The 20,734-nt window shown below is 40.8% G+C and overlaps 1 protein-coding gene across 1 annotated transcript in view; it reads right to left on the reverse strand.

Annotated features, from left to right (window-relative positions):
• The window catches only part of EGFL6 (EGF like domain multiple 6), a 138,024-nt gene extending 118,910 nt beyond the window's left edge, over positions 1-19,114 (reverse strand). The window contains exon 1 of the mRNA XM_077482542.1: positions 18,739-19,114. Coding sequence (XP_077338668.1) covers positions 18,739-18,845 — 107 coding nt within the window. The 5' untranslated portion in view covers positions 18,846-19,114. The remainder of the gene's footprint in view (positions 1-18,738) is intronic.
• Between the last annotated feature and the right edge of the window lie 1,620 nt (positions 19,115-20,734).

Raw genomic sequence — 20,734 nt, forward strand, 5'->3', positions numbered from 1 at the left:
CCTGACAATCTCTAGCTGTATTAACCCCTGCTGCAAGGGCTAAGGGCTTTAAACCGATTCAAATACAGAGCTCCATCTAGTGGCAAGAGGCCTTATTGTCTCTTCCGATAATTGTGGGCTCTAGGCGGGATGGGTGGAAGAGTGAGGGCCCTGTATGTCAATGACATGTTATTGTTCTTACATGATGCGGGTCCCTCCCTCCTGGGAGCACTTTAGATTCTTAATACCTTCTCGAGTGTCACTGGTCTTAGGGTTAATTGGACAAGTCAGTATTATTTCCTATTGATGATGGTGCCTTGATACGCACTCCAAAGGATCTCCCATTACAATGGGGTGATAAATTTCGCTATCTTGGGGTAATTAATTCTTGTAAAGCTTCTGATTATGTCTCTCTCAACTGCCTGTACTGCAGGAGATCAAGGGTAGGCAAAAGGCATGGGTGAAGTTGCTATTGTTGCTGATGTGACGTATAAATCTACAAAAACTTACTCCCCAAATTTACTTACCATGCCACTGCTCGCAATGGACTCCTAAATCCTTTTTTGTTCAATTAAACAGACGGTTTTCCTCCTTTCTATGGGGTTCCTAGGCACCATGCTGACCACTTTAAAGAGGCCAACATTGTATGGTGTGCTGGCACTACCAGACAGTCATAAGTACTTCCTGGCAATGCAACTAATAATGGCCAATTGGTGTCTTCAGCCAGAGGTAACTAACTCTTGTACAATGCTAGAGGCAGCCATTTCATGCTCTTTGGAGGCCTTACAACTTTTACTTTTACTTTTGACTTAAGGCCCCATACTCCCTCACCCCTCCATGCTGACCACGATCAAAGCAAAGCCTGTAATCTGGGGGTCTTCATCTAGAAAAATGTGACTCATCCGTTCTGTCACCTCATACTCCCCTCTGGAATAATCCTCTTCTACAGCATTTCTATGCCATGCCAGATCCACAGGTTTGGGATAAATACAATATTGGGTTCATCTCACACATGGTGGATAATGGAGGGATGATGTTCTTTGCTTCCTAACAGTCCAAATATAATGTTCCATCCCATTATCTATTCAGAAGTCTGCAGCTTGCTCACGCCTTTGGCAGACAATTTTCTCATTAATTTTCTCATTAATTAATACAGTTAAAGTGTTCTAATATGGAGGCCCCCCTTTGTTAAGAAACCAGCCTCAACACTATAGTCTCACCTTCTCATGGTGGCGCTGACTGGCCTGACTAACCTCAGGCATAAGTGGCTACTTGATATCCCAGATATGGATGATGAGGACTGGGCAGATTTTTGGCATACTCCATTTAAGCAACTGGTTTTCCTCAGAGGTTGGCTAATACAATTTAAGATCCTCCACAGAGCTTACCTTATACCCCTTAGGGTGCATCGGCTTAACCCCATCATCCCTATGGCATGTTGGCACTGTGATAGGGTCAAAGGGGACTTATTCCACATCTTTTGGACATGCCCAGTTATTCAGCCATTCTGAAAGTCTGTGGTTGAGATTATCAGCAAGGTTGCACAGATCCCCTATACCCCTTCTCCAAAAATCGGCTTGCTGGACTTGGTTGAAGGCCTCTCAAGCACTAATGCTGGCAGGACACTAGTTGGATTACTACTCTTTTATGCCAGGAAGGCACTTGCACTTCATTGGAAAACCCTCGACCCCTACAATTGTGTATTTGGAATGACTAGTAAACTCTCAACTACCACTTTACAAAATCACTTATCCAAACAGGTGGTGCTTCCCGAAGTTCGACAAAACATGGGCCAAGTGGCTGGAAGATGACACTACTGCATAGTCCTCTCATATATCTGGGACTGGGCTAGGGGATGAGGAAAAGTTTGATCATCTGCTCCTTAATTGTATCCTGCTATTTAGGGAGGCCTGCATAGGCTATTACTGATGCCATAGTGAGTTCAACACAAGCCAACACACATTATATTCTCTTTATGGTACACCTTTTTTATGTTGATTTTTTCCCCCTATTTTGGTTTGCAGGGTTTATTTGTGAGAACCGCAGTGGGTCCAGGATGGCCTACACCTGCGTGTACCAAGTCACCTGGTACTATTTTTGTACCTTCTATGAAATGAATAAAGATATTGTTTAAAAGTGATTCATTTAATGTTGGCACTGAAAAAATAAATAAAATGTTGTACTAACTGGAAATACATTATAACTTATCCTTAGACTTGTCCTTTTCCCAACTAGCACAACTGTACTTTATGACAAACAGCATATAAGATAATGCAAATAAGAAAGGTAGTGATGCACTGTACGTTGGAGGGGTATATCTATCGGTAAAGGCAATGTACTGAATCCACAGTTAGGGGGTATAAATAAAGGTTTAAAAAATGAATACAGATATAATAGAAATGTGTGCCTGTGTGGCATATTAAACAATAATACTAATTGCTGCTAATATATAATCTGGGACACAGCGACCAGAAGTGACGTAGACCGAGCCCGCAGCTCATTTATACATTGTTTGTACAGATTCTATGTTTGTGAGTATCTTTATACTTTTTTTAAATAAATAAACCTGTTGAAACGTTTTACACTATGGAGCATCCTTCCTCCATCTCTGCTTAAACCCATATACACGCCATACTATTGAGGAACCCTGACTGCAATACCCCAGAGAAACTCCCTTAAAGGGACCACAACATTTGTCAGGACCTGGGAACTCCACACTAAAGGGAAATTCCGCCAAAGGATCCTAAAGACCTCTATACACACTGTTACCTTACAGCGGTAAGGTAAGGGGACATCCATCATCGGCATACATGGAACCACAAAGGATATATCCCCTCGCACCAGCACCACTGCCCTCTCCATTGCAATATTTCCACATTGTTCACAAATTATCATGTTGAAGGAGTCACACCTTGTGCGATTATGGGAATAATCGCAGCACCTTGCACTTGAAACGGACTTTTGTCTGATACACTCATATTGTTTTGTCACCTTATTACTGTCTATACTTGAAGGTTTGCCTATGCGCATCACAGTAGAGCACCTGCACTTTATGCGATTTCTGTGATCGCAACACGCTGCACTTTGGAATTTATATTGTTTATTTAGTTTTTTTCACTATTTTATGGATTTTTGTTCCAGATTATATATTAGCAGCAATTAGTATTATTGTTTAATATGCCACACAGGCAAACATTTCTATTATATCCGTATTAATTTTTTAAACCTTTATTTATACCCCCTAACTGTGGATTTAGTACATTGCCTTTACCGATAGATATACCCCTCCAACGTACAGCGCACCACTACCTTTCTTATTTACTATTCCTCCGGGTTCAGATATTTCCCTTCCAGTGTGTGCAGCAGTACTTTATTTCCCTTCTATTGCCCTGACGTGGCGCAGGAATACTTCCTTTTACTAACTTATATAACATAATGCGTTCTGGTTGGAAAATTGTAGTCAGATTAGTCACAAAGATTTGTTCCTAAACCTGTGTCTTAGAAAAGCATGGGGGTCATTGTGCTAAACCATCAGTGACTGTTTGCATTCCATTTGCTGTTTACAATTAATTACCTTGGTGATCTAATAGAATCTTTAGCTTATTTGGTTTTTGAAACTTAAAATGTCTTAACTAAATACTGAAAAGGAATTTTAACAGTTATCTACACACCTCCAATCAACTCCATTGTGCAACACCGTCAACAAATAAAATGTTGGGATAGCAACCACAAAAGTATGTGTTAAAAGCAATTGATTTGTTAGACAATATGTTATTATAGCAAAAAATACAGCTTCAGAACAAAGTCTTGGAGATCTGAGAATGTGATAAAAGGGTTTTATTGACTTGTCTACTATACTTAGCTACTTTCTAAGCATTTACAACAGGTACTTATGCATGCCATTGTTGCCAGCACCTCTTTGTAATGTGAGACATACACTATGAACAGCTGTTCCACAACATAAAAAAACACAATATATGAATGTAGCCATCACTATGTAATAGCAACAATAAACTACAAAAGGCTGTTAATAAAGTAAAAAAAAAATAACACTGTGATCATCTGATGTAAATGCATTTATATTCTACTAGGTAAATTGACTGATTTGTTTAGTAACTGAGACAACTATTACAAAACATAAGAACCTAAGGTTACCAGAAGTGATATTTTAGTGTTAGATAAATGCTATTGTGTTTAATATCAATCTAGCTATTTTTATATGTTTGGGCTCTGGAAGAAGAAATTGTCATTAGCATCAATTGATGAGGTGAGGCAGGGAGACACCATATTATTGGTGGAGTAAACACAAGAACAATATAGGAAAATCATATTCCTAAGTCTACTCGTTTTTAGAAACAAAAAGGTAATTTAACTCTCCAATGTTGACCCAACATTTTTGACAGCAAAGCTATAGTACACTTTTGAGGGGTAGCTTCTCATCTTGCTACTCCATATTATTCTATTGTTTACTACTTTTTTTAATGTTCAATGGTTTTATTTTTCAGATATTCAAAGGTTGCAATATCAGGACTTACCAAGTGTTCACATAAACTTTAAATCAACAGAGGCAGTAAGTGGCACATAAAGTACATACAAAATAATGCATATAGTATTATAGTTCAACCAGATGGGGAAGAGGTAGATGAAAGAGCAAGGAAGTAAGGTTGGGTGATAGGGGAACAATGGAGTGAGGGGTAGAAAGATAGAGGGGGGAGGGAAGGGGATGGAGAAAGAGGGGGTAGGGTAGGGTTTTGAAGAGGTGGGAGTTTGGTTATGGTGGCAAAAGCGGGTTGTATGCATTGGAGTTGAAGGATGTGGTGCTCAAAGTTAGCACGACTCATGGTTTCTATATCTTATGGCCCTTAGGCATAATACCTTGCACTTACTAATTCTATTGTCACATATCTATATATGAAGTTCAGGAAAGTTGGAGAAAATTTAGGACTGATATGCAGAACTGTTCTGGATCATATACTCAAAATACTGAAGCAAAAGAGCCAGCATGACAGCTACGCAACTCGTTCTTTAAAGAATACTTGAACTGTGGAAGCTATGACCAAAAAAGACAGACAGATGGCAGAGCACTAAGTCACCAAGTGATTTGGCATGTTTGCCCTGGATCAGAATCTAGATTACCATGTCCTGGTGTCATGTCAAATAGTGTCCCTCATCAGATAGTGTCCACTGTGTACTCCGCATGCACAGTACACATGACAAACAGATTCCGAAAATATCCGAAGATGAACGGCAGCTGCACCGTGAGTCCAGGTTCAAGCCCCACCATCCAAGTGGACATAGAGTAGAATAAAAAGGAGCCGAGCAATGCGAGGCCGTGCCCGAAGCGTGGCGAGCGATGCGAGGCCGTGCCCGAAGCGTGGCGAGCAAAGCGAGCCCGCTAGGGACCGTCAACTTGGATGGTGGGGCTTGCAACTCGACTCATGGCGCAGGCGCCGTTCATCTTCGGAGATTTTCCGAATTTCCTTGTGCTCTGTACTGCGCAAGCACTGCGCCTGTGCAGTACACAGCGGACACTATTCGATAGGTGGACATGCCACTGTTACATTTTGTGACAGTCTTGGTAGAGGAGCAAAACTTTGCTTTCTCATTTCTCTGCTGACTGATAATCTGATAACTGACTGGGTAATATTAAGGATCGCTGCAGGGGAAGCAGCAGATTCAGAAAGCACAGCTCCACCATATTATTGAAGCAGAAGCAGGAAGATGCTTGCGCTGCAAGCTTTCAGGTATAGTTTTCTCTCCAGCAAACAGAACATTTATCATCACAATAGTGACAACACCAAATCTAACTCCAAATCTTGTCAGAGGCAGCAGTGCCTAGATGATCTCACACTTCACTCTAAATGTGAGAACATCTAAGATACAGAACAAGAACGCATAGGCACAGTCAAATGTCAGGAAGTGCACTGGTACTTTCAGGATCCTGTTTAGAAACAATCCACATTTCTAGGTATTATTTAAAAGAAATCTTCAATGGTTCAGTCTTTCAAGATTGCAAGTACCATAACACTTAAAGCAGTATTATTAAACCCAAATGCAATTATTTGTTATATTGCAGCTTACCAATTCTAAGGCTGCGTACACACGGGCGGATTGTCTGCCCAACTAAGTTCGTCAGACAATCCGACAGACAATCCGTTCAAAATTTGCATGAACGGACTTGACCACACACGATGAGCAGACAGTCCGCTGAAAGCGTGCGTGATGACGTGTACATCACGTACGACGGGACTAGAAAAACGACGTCCTATACACTGCAATGCAACCTTCGGCCGTGTAAATCCTTTCTGAGCATGCGCCATACTTAGTCCGTCCAACTTGCCTACACACGAGCGGACTGTCTGCTGAAACCAAGTTTGGACGGACAAAACCAAGTTTGAACGGACTGTCTTACGGAAATTCCGTAAGACTTTGTTCGTCAGATTGTCCGCTGAAAAAGTCAGCTGAAGCCCACACACGAGCGGATTGTCCGCTGAAACACGGTTCAGCGGACTAAGTTGGACAGACAATCCGCCCGTGTGTACGCGGCCTTAGATGTGATGGCTGCATTTGTTTTCTTCTTTAGGCTTTCTTTCCTTTATTTTCACTTGGTGAAGAAAGAAGAGAACTAATACACCCGTCACATCTAATGATTGGTAAACTGCAATATATCACATTTTTGGTTTTGGGTTTATTACAGCTTTAAAATAAACATAAATATTAAGAATGAACATTCAGCATCTTGCACTTTCAATGAAAAATAAAAAATGATGAAGTAAAAAGCTAAATGCATATATTCAATATAATTATTAAAGTATTTATTAGATTCACAATTTTTTATACAGCCAGTTTAAATGCCTCTGAATTTTCATCTAATATTTGTCCTGTAGATGCTTGGTTAGATGTCTAATTTACTTTTACTCAAGCATGAATTTATTGTAAATGAACTTTGTAAAATATTAAAATAAATCTAATGTTACATAGTTATTTTACTGTCTTGCAGATAACTACACATGCACTCAGCAGTATGCATTTACAGATAAACAGCTATTTCTCAAGCTGTTCAAAAGAATCCAGAAGTAGAGATACATATCAGATGTAATGTTTAATGTTTTGTCTACATACAAGAGTGCAGATATGGAGTATAGTATTTGTATGTTAATCAAGGGTTTCCGGACTATAGAAAAAGATTTATCCTTAAAACAGACTTGAGTCTGCAAAAACATTTATACCACAAAACTAAAATATGTAATATTAATAAGCAAAATATTAAAATATATCATAGAGAAGGATATAAGCTTTAAACCCAGGACGGTTTATTTAAAATACTGCAAACTTCCTTATTTTTACATGCTTTTGTATGTTTCACATTCATTCAAAATATGTACCTCCAACAGGATACAGAGAGATTCGAATCATTTAGTTGTCTGAATCTCTACAAGGTATCTTTTGTGTTTATTTCCTCTCCTCACATGCTTGAGCGATGTGGTCTGTTGGCATGATCAGTAAGGGCCGGTTCACACTGCGAGGCGAGGCGACACGGCTCGCCTCGCCTCGCTCCCGCAAGTCGCCCCCATTCAGTACTATGGAACCGTTCTGAGAGGAGGGCCTCGAGTCGCTCCGACTCAGAAAAAAGGTTCCTGTACTACTTCGGGGCGACTTCGGGGGCGACTTGCATTGACTTCTATGCAGAAGTCCTCTGCAAGTCGCCGCTGACCCCCCCTGCAAGTCGCGGCGAGGAAGTCGGAGACGCCTCGCCGCGGCTCGCAGTGTGAACCGGCCCTTAGTAGATGTGAACTATTTTGACAGTAATATGATCACAGGATGATGGCTACTATGTAATCTGACAGCCTGGTCCAGCTGTTGCCCTTCTTATTTGTATACAATACTGGAATTTATGCAATAGAGCAGACAGACTGGAAATACATAATGATAGTTGACGTTTTCTTCATTATGTAGAGTTTGTAGAGTTTGTTCACACCAGCAGTCACTTGGTGTGTTCTGGGAGGAACGGTACTACTGTTTACTGTTCACTGTTTATGTTTTTTATTTTTATTTTGTTAGATGACAAGTTTCATGTAGTTTAATTCACATACAGCTAAATTGTGTTGCTGTGGTTTGTGTGGCAAAATGCTGCAAGTACTACATACATGTGAACTGACTTCATTGCAAACAAGGCAAATTGTATTATCTTTGCACTGGGACTCCGCAGGAAAAAGCCATCCATTGACAGTTCCAATCTCGGCTGATTCAGCAGGGACTGGCCGAGATTCGAACCATACTTGACCCTCCCTTCTATTATTATTATTATTATTATTATAATACAGGTTTTATATAGCGCAAACAGTTTGAGGAGCACTTTACAACATGAGGGCAGACATTACAGTGACATTACAATTTGGTACAAGAGGAATCAGAGGGCCCTGCTCGTTAAAGCTTACAATCTAAAAAGGAAGGGTCAATTGATACAAAAGGTAATAGCTGTGGGGGGATGAGCTGATGGAGGAAGTAAAACAGTGTTAGTTAGAATCAGGATAGGCTTCTTTGAAGAGAAGGGTTTTCAGGGATCGCCTAAAGATGGATAGATTAAGGGACAGTCGGACAGATTGGGGTAGGGAGTTCCAAAGGATAGGAGACGCTTTGGAGAAATCCTGGAGGCGAGCATGGGAGGAGGTGATAAGGGAGCTAGAGAGCAGGAGGTCTTGGGATGACCAAAGAGAGTGGTTTGGTTGGTATTTTGGGACTAGGTTAGTGATGTAACTAGGGAAAAAAACAACGAAAATTCCATAGCTCAACTCACCAAGCAGTCTGCTGACCAACCAAATTTACCTGTCTATCCGTCTGTTAAAAGCAGGGGTTTAGTTAGCACACATTTGCAAACGCATGTGAAAGCTGCAAGGCCTCGTCACGGCACCCTGCATTGCTAACACTACAAATTTATAAGTGTCTCCACAGTCGAAGCACATGCATGCAATGGATAAATGTGGGACAGGTGAGCCTGGAGACTGCCCAAGCCCCCTTAAAGGAACAGCAAGAGCAAAATGGCAGCGAAGGTGCCCAGTGTGTCCCCGGACCATATATACAAACAGTAACAAAAAACTGGCCACTGCCCACACCTATAACTGGCCTTCACAGTGAGGAGCCCATGGAGGGCATATACATAAAAAACAAAGATAATTCCATAGCTCAACTCACCAACCAGTCTTATTAGTGATGTAACTAGGGGCAGAGTTATGGCTGGCTTTGTAAATTATTGTTAGTACTTTGTATTTTATTTGTTGGGTAAGTGGAAGCTAGTGGAGGGATTGGCAGAGGGATGATTGTAAGCTCTAACGAACAGGGCCCTCTGATCCCTCCTGTATTGAATTGTATTGTAACTCTACTGTCTGCCCTCATGTTGTATAGCCCTGCGCAAACTGTTGGCGCTAGATAAATCCTGTATAATAATAAGAATAACAAAAATACATAGGCAGAATGAATGTACCCAAGTTGATCAATCTGTGAACTTGGGTACAACTAGCATGTCAGATTTTTCATGCAATTTTGTGCCAGCAGCTATAGGCGGTAGCAATATTCACTGTGTGTTCTCTCAGCCTGGAAGGCTCCCTGCACCCCCCTGTGAACATACCGTAATAGCTCTGCAGGAGGGATTCCCTTATCAACGCTGACTGTGTTGATGAGGGAATTGAGCAATTTTCTTTTCTGCAACCATGAAAATCACTTCATCTGTGGCTGGCTAAAGGCTACTCAATGCAGCCCAATAGAAATGGTATGAATGGGCCCTTATGGTGAAATAAAAAATAAAAAATCACAGCACTATTTAATTTCACAAAAGACAGAAAATATATCACACCATAGAGAGATAAGTAGAACTGCTACCAACTATGTGCAATCACTATACACATACACAACAATTAATGAGATAAAAGTGAAGTGCTCCAACACTACATACATGGAAATAGAAATAAGAGAACAAAACACAATAAAGCAAATAAAAATAAGTCCTAACTAAAGCCCCAAATGTCACTTCATATTTCAAATGTGTGACAATTGGGCACTTTATTTAGCACTTATTTTTATTTGCATTATTGTGTTTTGTTGTTTAATATCTTTTTTCATGTTTGTAGTATGGAACGCTTTACTTTTATATGATTGATTGGGTGCTTAAGGTGGCAGAAAGTTATGGCTTTTCAATTGTTTGCAGATAGGAACATTTTGATTGAGTCACACATCGATCAGATAATAGAATCAAAGCCTTAGTAACCTCCATTAGTGCAAATTGATATAAAGTGGCAGAGGCATAACTATCCTACAATGGTACACAGGGAAGCATGCTGTTTTTGCCCCAGGAGGGGTTGTCTGCTCAGACAGTGTGATTAGATTATGTGACCAGTGATGTCACTTTAGGGGCCACATCTCTGTAATCATCCCAGCTGGATGATATATCACTTCAGTGTCAATAATTCTTAGTGACAACCCAAGTTCCTTCCATTTCAACTGCTGCACCTGGGCCCCATAGCAGCTGTTGTTATTCCAGGCAAGTTAAATCACATGCTGGTTTCCTTACATATCACAGGCAATCTACTAATCTCTTCATTTTGCTCAACTCACTCAATTAGAGCCTGTGTCGATGGCATCAGGTTGACGTCATTTTGAGACACTTCAGAGAGCATTTCACCTGCAGTTTACCTGCTTCTGACCTGAATTTGACGTGACACTAAGCTCTGGAAAAAATGATATTCAAGTATGCATTCTTAACACAGAAAAGTACCTTATATTGCTCTCAGCCTCCTACAAATCTGCAGACTCCCTATTTTTTGTGTTTGGATATCCTGATAGACAGTGGTGTTTGTTCTCGGTGGTTACATCACACTGTATGTAGGAATGTAGTTATCCTCTTGCTCCCTTCGAAGATGGGCTATGGGCTATAAACTATGGCAGGGGTCTTCAAACTATGGTCCTCCAGTTGTTGAGGAACTACAATTCCCATCATGCCTAGTCATGTTTGTCAATGTTAGAGTTTTAAAATGCCTCATGGGATGTGTAGTTCCGCAATCAGTGGACATTATATGATGGTTTAGCCTTCCAAAAATCTCCTCCTCTATTTCCAATTGTGAATTCTGATTTATCTCTTTTGACAATATGATTACCTGGTATGAATGCTGCAGATGAATTACTTAACAGGTTAGAATGTGTAATAGTGATACCAGTATTATCATCACAGATTTGAAATGTAATAACACTTTTACAACGGATTTGATTTTAAATTTTTTGGCACTATAGTTGTATGGCAGTGGCCCTTTAAAAGTGAAAAATCATGAAGAGGAGGAGTATTCTCTTTTATAAGCATGGCAAGAAGCCCCACTGCACTGTTCTGATGAAGCTCACACAGTTGAGCGAAATGCCTTGACATCTCAGTGTCCTACAGCCCGACACTCTTCCTGCACACATGAGGATCTTTCTCCCGCTTCACTCCGCATAGCACAGAACTGGTCTGGCATCACAGTATCACGGAAGATTACTATACAGCCCCACTTCACACTCCCAGTGTGGAAGAGCTCCAAGCAATACATACCTGGATGGGGTTCATTCCAACGGTGTTATGGAATATAAGATAGACTAATTGGGAGACCCTGTGAGCCTTTTGGTGGTTGCATTTCATGTTCACGAATGGACCACTGAGGTCTTTTTATGGAAGGGTTTGTCCCGCTCTTTATCTTTACACTGTGCCTTGATTATACAGACTCTCACACCAATATTTTGCTGCAGCTTCACACATTATAGATAGCCCATCTCCACCTGCATGCTCCTTCATTGCTAGTCATTGATTGGTGAAGGTTCTGTTCATTTTGGCTCATTAGCCAGCTGTAACATTTCTATGTGCTTTCTTTTGCATCAATTAAAGTTTTTTGCACTCATACCGCAGTGTGTTCCTTCTGAAGCTTCTATTTAAACCCTGTTTGCATGCCTCCCATGGCTTCAGGAACCCCAGCTATATCCAAACCGAGCTGGTAGAGTACCCATCACTCTCTCAGTCAGCGTGGATCTCCCCACAGTTTCATTTTTTGCATGTGTATTTCCACAACAGCTGGCGGGCCGTAGTTTGAAGATTCCTAAACTATGGGATTTGTAGTGTGCATGGAACAGTGTTGACCGGGGGCGGACTGACCATTGGGCCACTCGGGCACCGAGGGCTCCGTGCCACTAGGGGGCCCCATCAGTGTTGCCAGCCTCAGTAAAACCAGGGAAAGTATGTAAAAATCTGTGTTTTTTTTACATCTGTCTCTGAAATGTCCCTTATCAACATCCTTTTGGTCTTATATCCTTAGATTATAGCTACCTCACCTCTCCAGTACCTTCTCAGCCAATGGAAACATGTCTGTGTATACTGTGTGATTGTATACTGTGTGGCCCCATAATGTCTGATTGCCTGGGGGCCCATGAGTTGTCAGTCCGCCCCTGGTGTTGACTGATATCACAGAGCCAGTCCAGGCTTGGGGAAGATCGTGGACACATGGTCAGGATCCACCCATAAGCCTGGACTGCCACCTGGCTCAGCCTCTTAGCAAGCTGCTGAGAGCCAGCTGATCCTGCCCCCCTCCACAGCCTAGTGCTCCAATGAGGGCGGAGGTGGCAGTTCCATCAGAGATCCGGTGACATCACGGACATAAACGTCACCAGACTCCTCTCCCCCTTCAACAAGTGCCTCCGTCTGCTAACGGAGGGAATGGGGGAGGAGTCCATTGAGGTTGAAGTTCTGATTGAACGTAACACGTATGGGGAGGAGCTAAGCATGACGTCACCAGCTGCTGCCCTACGGAATTAACACGATTGTCGGCTTTACATGCTGTGTTTTTATCATCTTTATGCGAGTAGTTTGTGTTTGAACACAAAATTTGAATCTTATACTTAAGCGATGAGCACTTAGATCTTTTCTCTATACCCATGGCCCGGTGTCCTTACTGAGACCTAAGGAGACGTGAGAGAAATTTATGGTCCGTGTTAACCCTTTTGATACCCGCTTGCATGATCGCCTGTTTGCACAGAGGTCCATGCCATAAGGTGAGAGTGATTAGTTAGAGCGGAAGTGGAGGGATTGTCACGCAACTGTCGAAAAAAAATTACTTACGTCAGTTCTACTTTTTTGAATTTAAAACGTATTTGTGTGAACTGTGAAGTTAAGTCATGGATTGTGGAAACTAACTAGTGTCAGGTGATTGTATATAGTGTATACCACATTTACCACTGACTAATGCAGAGTTGCAATGCAAGGAGATCAGCTAAAAGTAGTTGGATCTGTGTTATAATTAATCAAAATTCGTCGATTAATCGATTTAAAAAAAAATCGATTAATCGAACACGAAAATTTTAATCAGTAACAGCCCTAAAACCCCTTTTTTTCCCCTCAGTTTAGGCCGATACCTATTCTTCTACATATTTTTGGTAAAAATCGCAATAAGCATTTATTGATTGGTTTGCGCAAAAGTTACAGCGTTTACAAAATAGGGGATAGTTTTATGGCATTTTTATAAATTTTTTTTGTTTTACTAGTAATGGCAGCGATCAGCGATTTTTATCGTGACTGCGACATTATAGCAGACACATTGGACATTTTTGACACATTTTTGGGACCATTGTCATTTATACAGCAATCGGTGCTATACAAATGCAATGATTCCTGTGTAAATGACACTGGTGAAGGGGTTAACCACTAGGCAGCAGTGTAGGGGTTAAGTGTGTTCTGGGGAGTGTTTCTAACTGTAGGGGGCGTGGCTAATTGACATGTCACTGATCGTGATCACAGGGAGCAGAGATCAGTGACACTGTCACTAGGCAGAATGGGGAGATGCTTGTTTATATTAGCATCTCCCCGTTCTTCCTCTCCGTGAGATGATCACGAGTATCCCCACTGATATCAAGTCCACGGGACCCACGATCCGACTCACGGAGCTTGCCATGTGCCTGCAGGCCGCCTCTTAAAGGGCAACGTACAGGTACGTTAGTTTGCCTGTATGTGCCATTCTGCCACAGTATATCTGCTTGAGGTTGCAAGTGGTTAATCTTGGAAATGTGACGAATCTTGAGACAAATCCAGTTATACTTTTATGGTGCAAATGTGTCTGCTATTGAAGTGAAACATAGCAGGTGGCACAGTTGCTAGAACTGATTTAATACTGTGATCCTTAACTTTTACTCCACTAGGATGCTACCCGCATAGATTTTGTACAGCAACCTAGTGTTTGTGTGGGCTCCTGCTATCTCCTGCAATGCAGTGACATGCTGGCAGGTTAATTGGTTCCTGACCAAAATTGACTTAAAATGTGAGTACCTGTGTGATTGTTATAAGGGTATTTGACTATTTTATGATTAACTTTTAACTACATGGAATGCTGAATGCTTGTTATATTTGTAACGCCACCCCCATGAGAGCCGCTAGAAGATGACTGACCCCAATGGTTGCCCTGACCTTGCAAGCCGCCCGATACCCCTGACATTCTGGGTTCAAACATATTTTAAAATGATAATGCAATTACACAGATGCCAGACTGCAGCAAATTAAACAAGTACACTAAAATTGAGAGTAACTTGGTTTGAGAGTGTTTTGCAAGACAAGAACATTTTTTAAATAAATTTTGACTCGATAAACAAGCGATGTCTTGATATAAGTAGCATCATGTCACAACTGAGTATAAAAGAGAAGAGAGGCCGTCCTCTGCTATCGACATTATCCCTTCCATGCTGCGCTCCACAAGCGCTTAAAGCCTCACTATAAGATCACTCTACTACAGGGTAGTCTACCCTGTCACGATTGCAGACTATGAATTTCAAGATTCGTCAAATTTCCAAGATTAAGAAGGATGGGAGCTTTTAGTTTTCCTTCTTTAAAGCAGTAATAAACGCAAAAACAAAATTTTTTATATTGAGAGCCAGTGGTGCGGAGGATGGTCTATGTGGACAGCTTTACCCCGGATGCCTGCATACTTAGATGTGCCTCTTTTAATCATCAACCAGTGAGCCGCTGAAAGGCAGAGCAGAGAGCTGTGACTGACAGTCTGCAGTTTTCTGCTCGAGGAGCCGTGAGAACTGAACGATCGGCAGTGTTCGATCACTCGGTTCTGAGTGTAGATACGCTGGGGGACAGATGCAGAATCGGACTGATGCTGCATTCACCTAGGTAAGTATGATTCATAAAAACCCCAGACTTCTCTTTTAAGGTTCTATAAGCAGATAAAAAAAGAATGGCTTAGGTAAATAATTGTTTCAGTGTTAAACTCTGGCAAATATAAAATGGGTATGCAATGCAAAGAAAATTATAACAAGCCAAACAATAGTAACCAGCAGATTCTGAAAGAACCTATGACCCCAGGTATAAAAGGGAAGAGAATGGCCTTTTATGTCAGACTGCTCCCTTCAACTCCTGATGGCACGGGCCCAATAAATTTTGTGGCACAATTATAGAACAACAAGTTTCAGGGAATGCAATACTTAATCTCTGAGAAGAGTTCCCCTTAATGTGTGCAGATATTGTGCACAGAGTCCTTTAGGTGAGTGAGGGGAGAAGAGAAGAGTGGAGAAGTTCTTGTGAGGTAGATGTTCAGTGTCTTCAGCTAGCTCAACAAGGGCCCAGAGGGATTTCTGTGCAATGGTGTCCAGCAACTGAAAATAGCATTTGCAAAGTGTTTCCTTTTGAGGCTTTAATGTGAAGAGATGGAATAAAGGAATCTGCATGCAGTGTCTTTGTAGGGTGTACAGAGGATGAGCTTCTGCCCGCTCACCCAATTCTGATGACACCATGGCTCAAGGGAATAGGTGGTCCTGCAACAGGCTTCTGAAGGATCTGCAACCAGAGAAGGGTGCCTGGCTGCACACCTTGCGATGCTGGGATTCAGTGGGGTCTGTATCGGTGACAATGGGAGTGACCACAACAGTCACGCAGCCGACAGGGAGCTGGTGATGGTGGATCCACTCGCACACTTGTCGGAGACTCTTGATGCCACCTAGGTCATGCCCCCTGCTCGCATTACTCTGAGTGTCTGGGTCCCTGCTCTCAGCTGAAGGCTGTGGTCCCAAGAGGAAAACTCCTTCCCAGACCAGGCTATATATGTCCTCAACCAGCATTCTGCTCTCTCCCAGCCGGCTGAAACTTGTAGTCTACAGAAGTCTGGCTCCAGTGCAAATTCAGGCTCCTTGGACCACATATTCCAAGATCCTTTGCTCTCAGCTGTGACCTCTGCTCGCTCTGCATTCAGGAGATGGTGACACATTGTCCATGGTGAGCACTAGGGGGAAACAGTCTCCTGAAGCTGATGTTACAGAATGTCCCACGATGGCACAGGCAAAGTTAGCCAGTACTTGGCTACATATTATTATCACCTATCTCTATTCATATAAAAACTCATGAGTTGTTGGCATTCAACAGACTTTACAATTAGCAGATAGATGATGATCAAATTTAGGGGTATATTTTGAGCTGATGATATCCTAAGCATAGAGAACAAAAATGTTTTTGAGTATTTGCCATCTTATGAGCGTATTCACTTTTTCATAACTAACTAAATGTATGGAAGCCTATATGATTAGTAGGGGAAAACCAGCACAAACACTATAAAGGTTGTTCATTTTTTATGAAAGTAGACTTTAAAAAGAAAACACTTCTTGGATTAGATCTTACATGCACCTCTCCTAAAAACCAACTGGCCCTTTTTCTGAGGGTACAAAGTCACTATACTAGCTTAATTGAACAAGATGAAGTTAAAAGCTGGTTACTATGAACAGTTGCACCAGATTCTGTGTGCTCCTATTTTAGTAAATAACCTCCAATTGGGTGCTCACCATTATTATTGGTTGACTTGACTTTATTGATGTGTTGCTTTATAAATGCAGGATGAGGCAGTAAGCCAAGTTTAACTTCAAGTAGGAAGGAAGATCTCACACAATGAATAGTAAGAGATCTTATCATTTTTACCTGAGTCAAGAGAAAATAAATTGATGTCTCAAGAATCAGGATTATGTAAAAGAAAAGTATATTCAAGAATCATGGTCATGATTCTTATAACTCAGGAGTTACCCAAGACAAGATCCAACAAATCTTTCATATGTTGCTCGAATTTGTCACATCTGCCTATAGTCATCCTTAGGGAGTTATAGCCTAGCTGGATAGTCCAACTTCATCCAAAACATTTGGGCTTCTGTAAATTATTTTTTTAATGATTTCTGTGTCCATAAACGAGGGCTCCTTCTAATTCATGTAGGGGTATAACGGAATCAGGAAGTGATGGAAACCCTCCCCCCAAAAGGGTGATAGTCAAATTTTGACTATTCTTTCAAGAAGTTTAACACCTTGGCTAGCTGTGCTCACAGATATTTTGTAAAACAAGGGCAGAAATCAATGTCCCCACTGTATTGTCACCATAAGAAGAATGGGGTGCACAAATGGGGGCGCCTCCTTATATAGTTCCTCAAAAGGTATTGAAAACAATAAAAAACAATGAAAAACAGCAAAAAACAATAAACCATAGAATTTCAAACCATCTGCCCATCTGAAAAGTGTAAAGACATCTTGTATACCAATGGTATACAAGGTGTCTTTACACTTTTCGGATGGGTAGCTGGTTTGAATCTATATGGTTTATTGTTTTTTGATGTTTTTTTATTGTTTTCAATACATAATACCTTTTGAGGAACTATATAAAGGAGACACCCCCATTTGTGCACCTCATTCTGGTTTGCATAAATATGAACAATGACTGAGCTGTGATGACCTGTCATTTCTACCTTCTACTAGTGCAGTCAATACTTTTTCCTTTAAAGATATGTTTTCAGGTTACACTACTTTTATGAAGGGCATGGTTCTCTACTTAAGGAAATCTCTATCACAGTAGTTGTTCTAACTCCAGGGCAAGAAAGCAATGACATGTGAAAAACAGACTTCACACTCCTGCTTTTCAGGGCAGCAGAATTCCTGGATCCTGCTGCTATTGGCTTACTCTTTATGAAACATCTGGTAGAAATTATTATTTGGGTCTCTGCATCCATTTGCACCTGCTTTCCCCCCCTCTGTGAAAATAATAAATGTGTGACTTATAAACAAATACGCAGCAATTATAGTGGTGCAAAAACGTGCTGCTTATCTATCCAATCAACTGTTACTTCCAGTGCATGTAACCGCACACTGAATATTTGTCTACTGCTCATTTCCTGCCACTTAAGGCAATTGTCTACTCCTTACAGGACTTCCATTTAATCCTGCCCAGGACCCAACCAAAGCATTGGCACACAGGAGAAAAAGCTCACACACAAGGCATCACTTAAGATGACAAGAGCCAGACCAGCAGCATAGCTTTACAGAACCCACAGTGTTTATTCTAGGATGGAAATGCTCTTGCTAAATAACCATTTAAGTATGCTATCCACTACATTTACAAGTCATAAAAAATCCTGCAAACTTTTCAGCTGTAAGGCAAACTATTTAGTAAATCGTTTTTAAGAAGTTTCTAAACTATAAGGCATTAGAACAAATTTAAAATGAATGTGAAATAAAGACTCAAACCATTCAATTCAGACAGATCCTCACTGTGCATTAAAAAAAATTAAACCATTTCAGATAATAATAATGAAAAAATAAATAAAAATGATATATATACTGTATATATATATTTATATATATATATTTTTTTATACACATTTTAATGGAGGGAACATTTTTATACACATTTTAATAGAGGGAAAACAAATTATGCATTATTACTAATTCACACGTACCTTGAAAACTCTGCAAACCTGCTTGCAGCAGGGGTAAGGTATGCACCTACAGTTATCCAAAGCAGCAGCAACATGTCTGAGCTCAGCACACCTCCTGGAAATCTCATTTTAGAATGATGGGTACCAGAAGATCTTTTCTTCTTCCTGATGTGTCCTATTTCATTAACTCTTATCAGGCCTGCTCCTTGTACAGTGAGTTAGTACCTAGCAGGCTAGTCTCTCCATCTCTGATGTTGGTGGAGCAGGAGCACTTCAAGCAATGAGAAGCAGTTCTCTTCCCTGGCTTGTCTTTTGTTGGGTGTAAGCTCTGCCTTTTTCCTGCCTTCAGCAGCTGCATGCAACACTTGACTGTAGTGAAATTCCAGCCAGTCTGCCCTTGCACTCATTGATGACAGCGCAGGAGGTCGGTGGGTTGTGACAAGACTTTACATTGGGAGGAGTGGGCTGCATATACTGTGAGCGTTATTACATTTAACCCCCAGGCTCCCACAACTACCTAGACAGAGAATAGCATGAAACCTGTAATCATACTTTTTAGTTACTTTTCAATGTCCTGTTCCTTTAATTTATTTATTTGTATCAGCTTTTACATTATAGAATTCTATGGGCTGATCAGATTAAATAAACGTGTATGTCAGGTACATCTGATGCTTGAAACAAAGTGATACTAAACTGGTTTACAAAAAAAGAATTCAACTATGTATTCTTAGTAAAAAAAAAGTGTCTAATATTGCTCTCAGCCTCCTCTAAAACTCTAAAAGTTTATTTTTATATTTTGCTGCTGTGATCTGACTTCCTATTAGAGGATGTCTACGTCCATTGTCCCACTGTATGTAGGAACCCTCTCTTGCTCACTTCTGAGATGGACTATGAACTGTGGGATTTGTAGTGTGAATAGAGCATTGCACATGGCTGAAATTATTGCATACTTCTCATCCCCAGCAAAAATGTGAGGGAGAAAAGAAGAGGCTCAGGAGTTCACAGAGAATGTTACAAGGAAGCAGAAAAACACAGCAGGGCTGATTTACTAAAACTGGAGCGTGCAAAATCTGGTGCAGGTGTGCATGGTAGACATTCAGCTTCTAACTTCAGCTTGATCAATTAAGCTTTGACAAATAAAAAAAAAAAACTGGAAGCTGATTGGTTTCTATGCACAGCTGCACCAGATTTTGCACTCTCCAGTTTTAGTAAATCAACCCCTTTAACACAGTTTCATGAAAAGTAGATGACAAGTCAAAGCTTTTAAGTGATGGATGTGTAAGGATTATTTTTTAGAGAATTTGGATATATTAGTGTCACTGTAAGGTCAAAACATTTCTGAAAACTATACTTTTTTACAATGTGTTTTTTTTTCTCGAAAATCTGTCGTAATCCTGGTTAGTTCAAACCGAGCTTATGATCAAAAATACATAATCAGAAATTATGGTCAATGAAAAGTCTATGTCAAAGCAATTAGCAGCTGAAATTATATGCACATTTCAACCTTTCTTGTGCATGCTCTGATTTCTCCCGAGTCTCCTTATTGGTCCTTTAAGTGATGGTCACTCTCTCAGATCAATAGGAAGTAGTTTTCACTATGGGTAATCTTTACTTTTGTACATCATATTCTCAGTGTAATTTGCCCAATATAGTATGTTTCTTAATTTTTTTTGGCAGCTATGAAAATAATATGCAAAAACTAATCAACTCCCTCACTTTTTTGTCTGTTCTTTTTCGAAAAGCTTTTTTTGGGGTTTATTTTTACTAATTCAATTTATTTATCTGCTTTATGCACTATTGCAGCAAAAATGTCAGTGCGTTGCCTGACCAATATAATCAAAATACAAACAAGTGGCCACTGCTTTGCTGCCATAGTGCAATGTGCTGTGGGTTCAGTGTGCCCCTGTACCTTTAAGGAGGGGTGCACTCCTTCCAGGCCACTTGTCCTCACTTATCCATAAAAATGCATGTGCTCCCATTGTGGAGACCCAGAAGTCAGGGTTAGGGACTACAGATA

Source organism: Lithobates pipiens, unplaced genomic scaffold, assembly GCF_037356315.1.
Source record: "Lithobates pipiens isolate NorthernLeopardFrog02 unplaced genomic scaffold, aLitPip1_a1.2 Scaffold_16, whole genome shotgun sequence".
Lineage (NCBI taxonomy): Eukaryota > Metazoa > Chordata > Amphibia > Anura > Ranidae > Lithobates > Lithobates pipiens.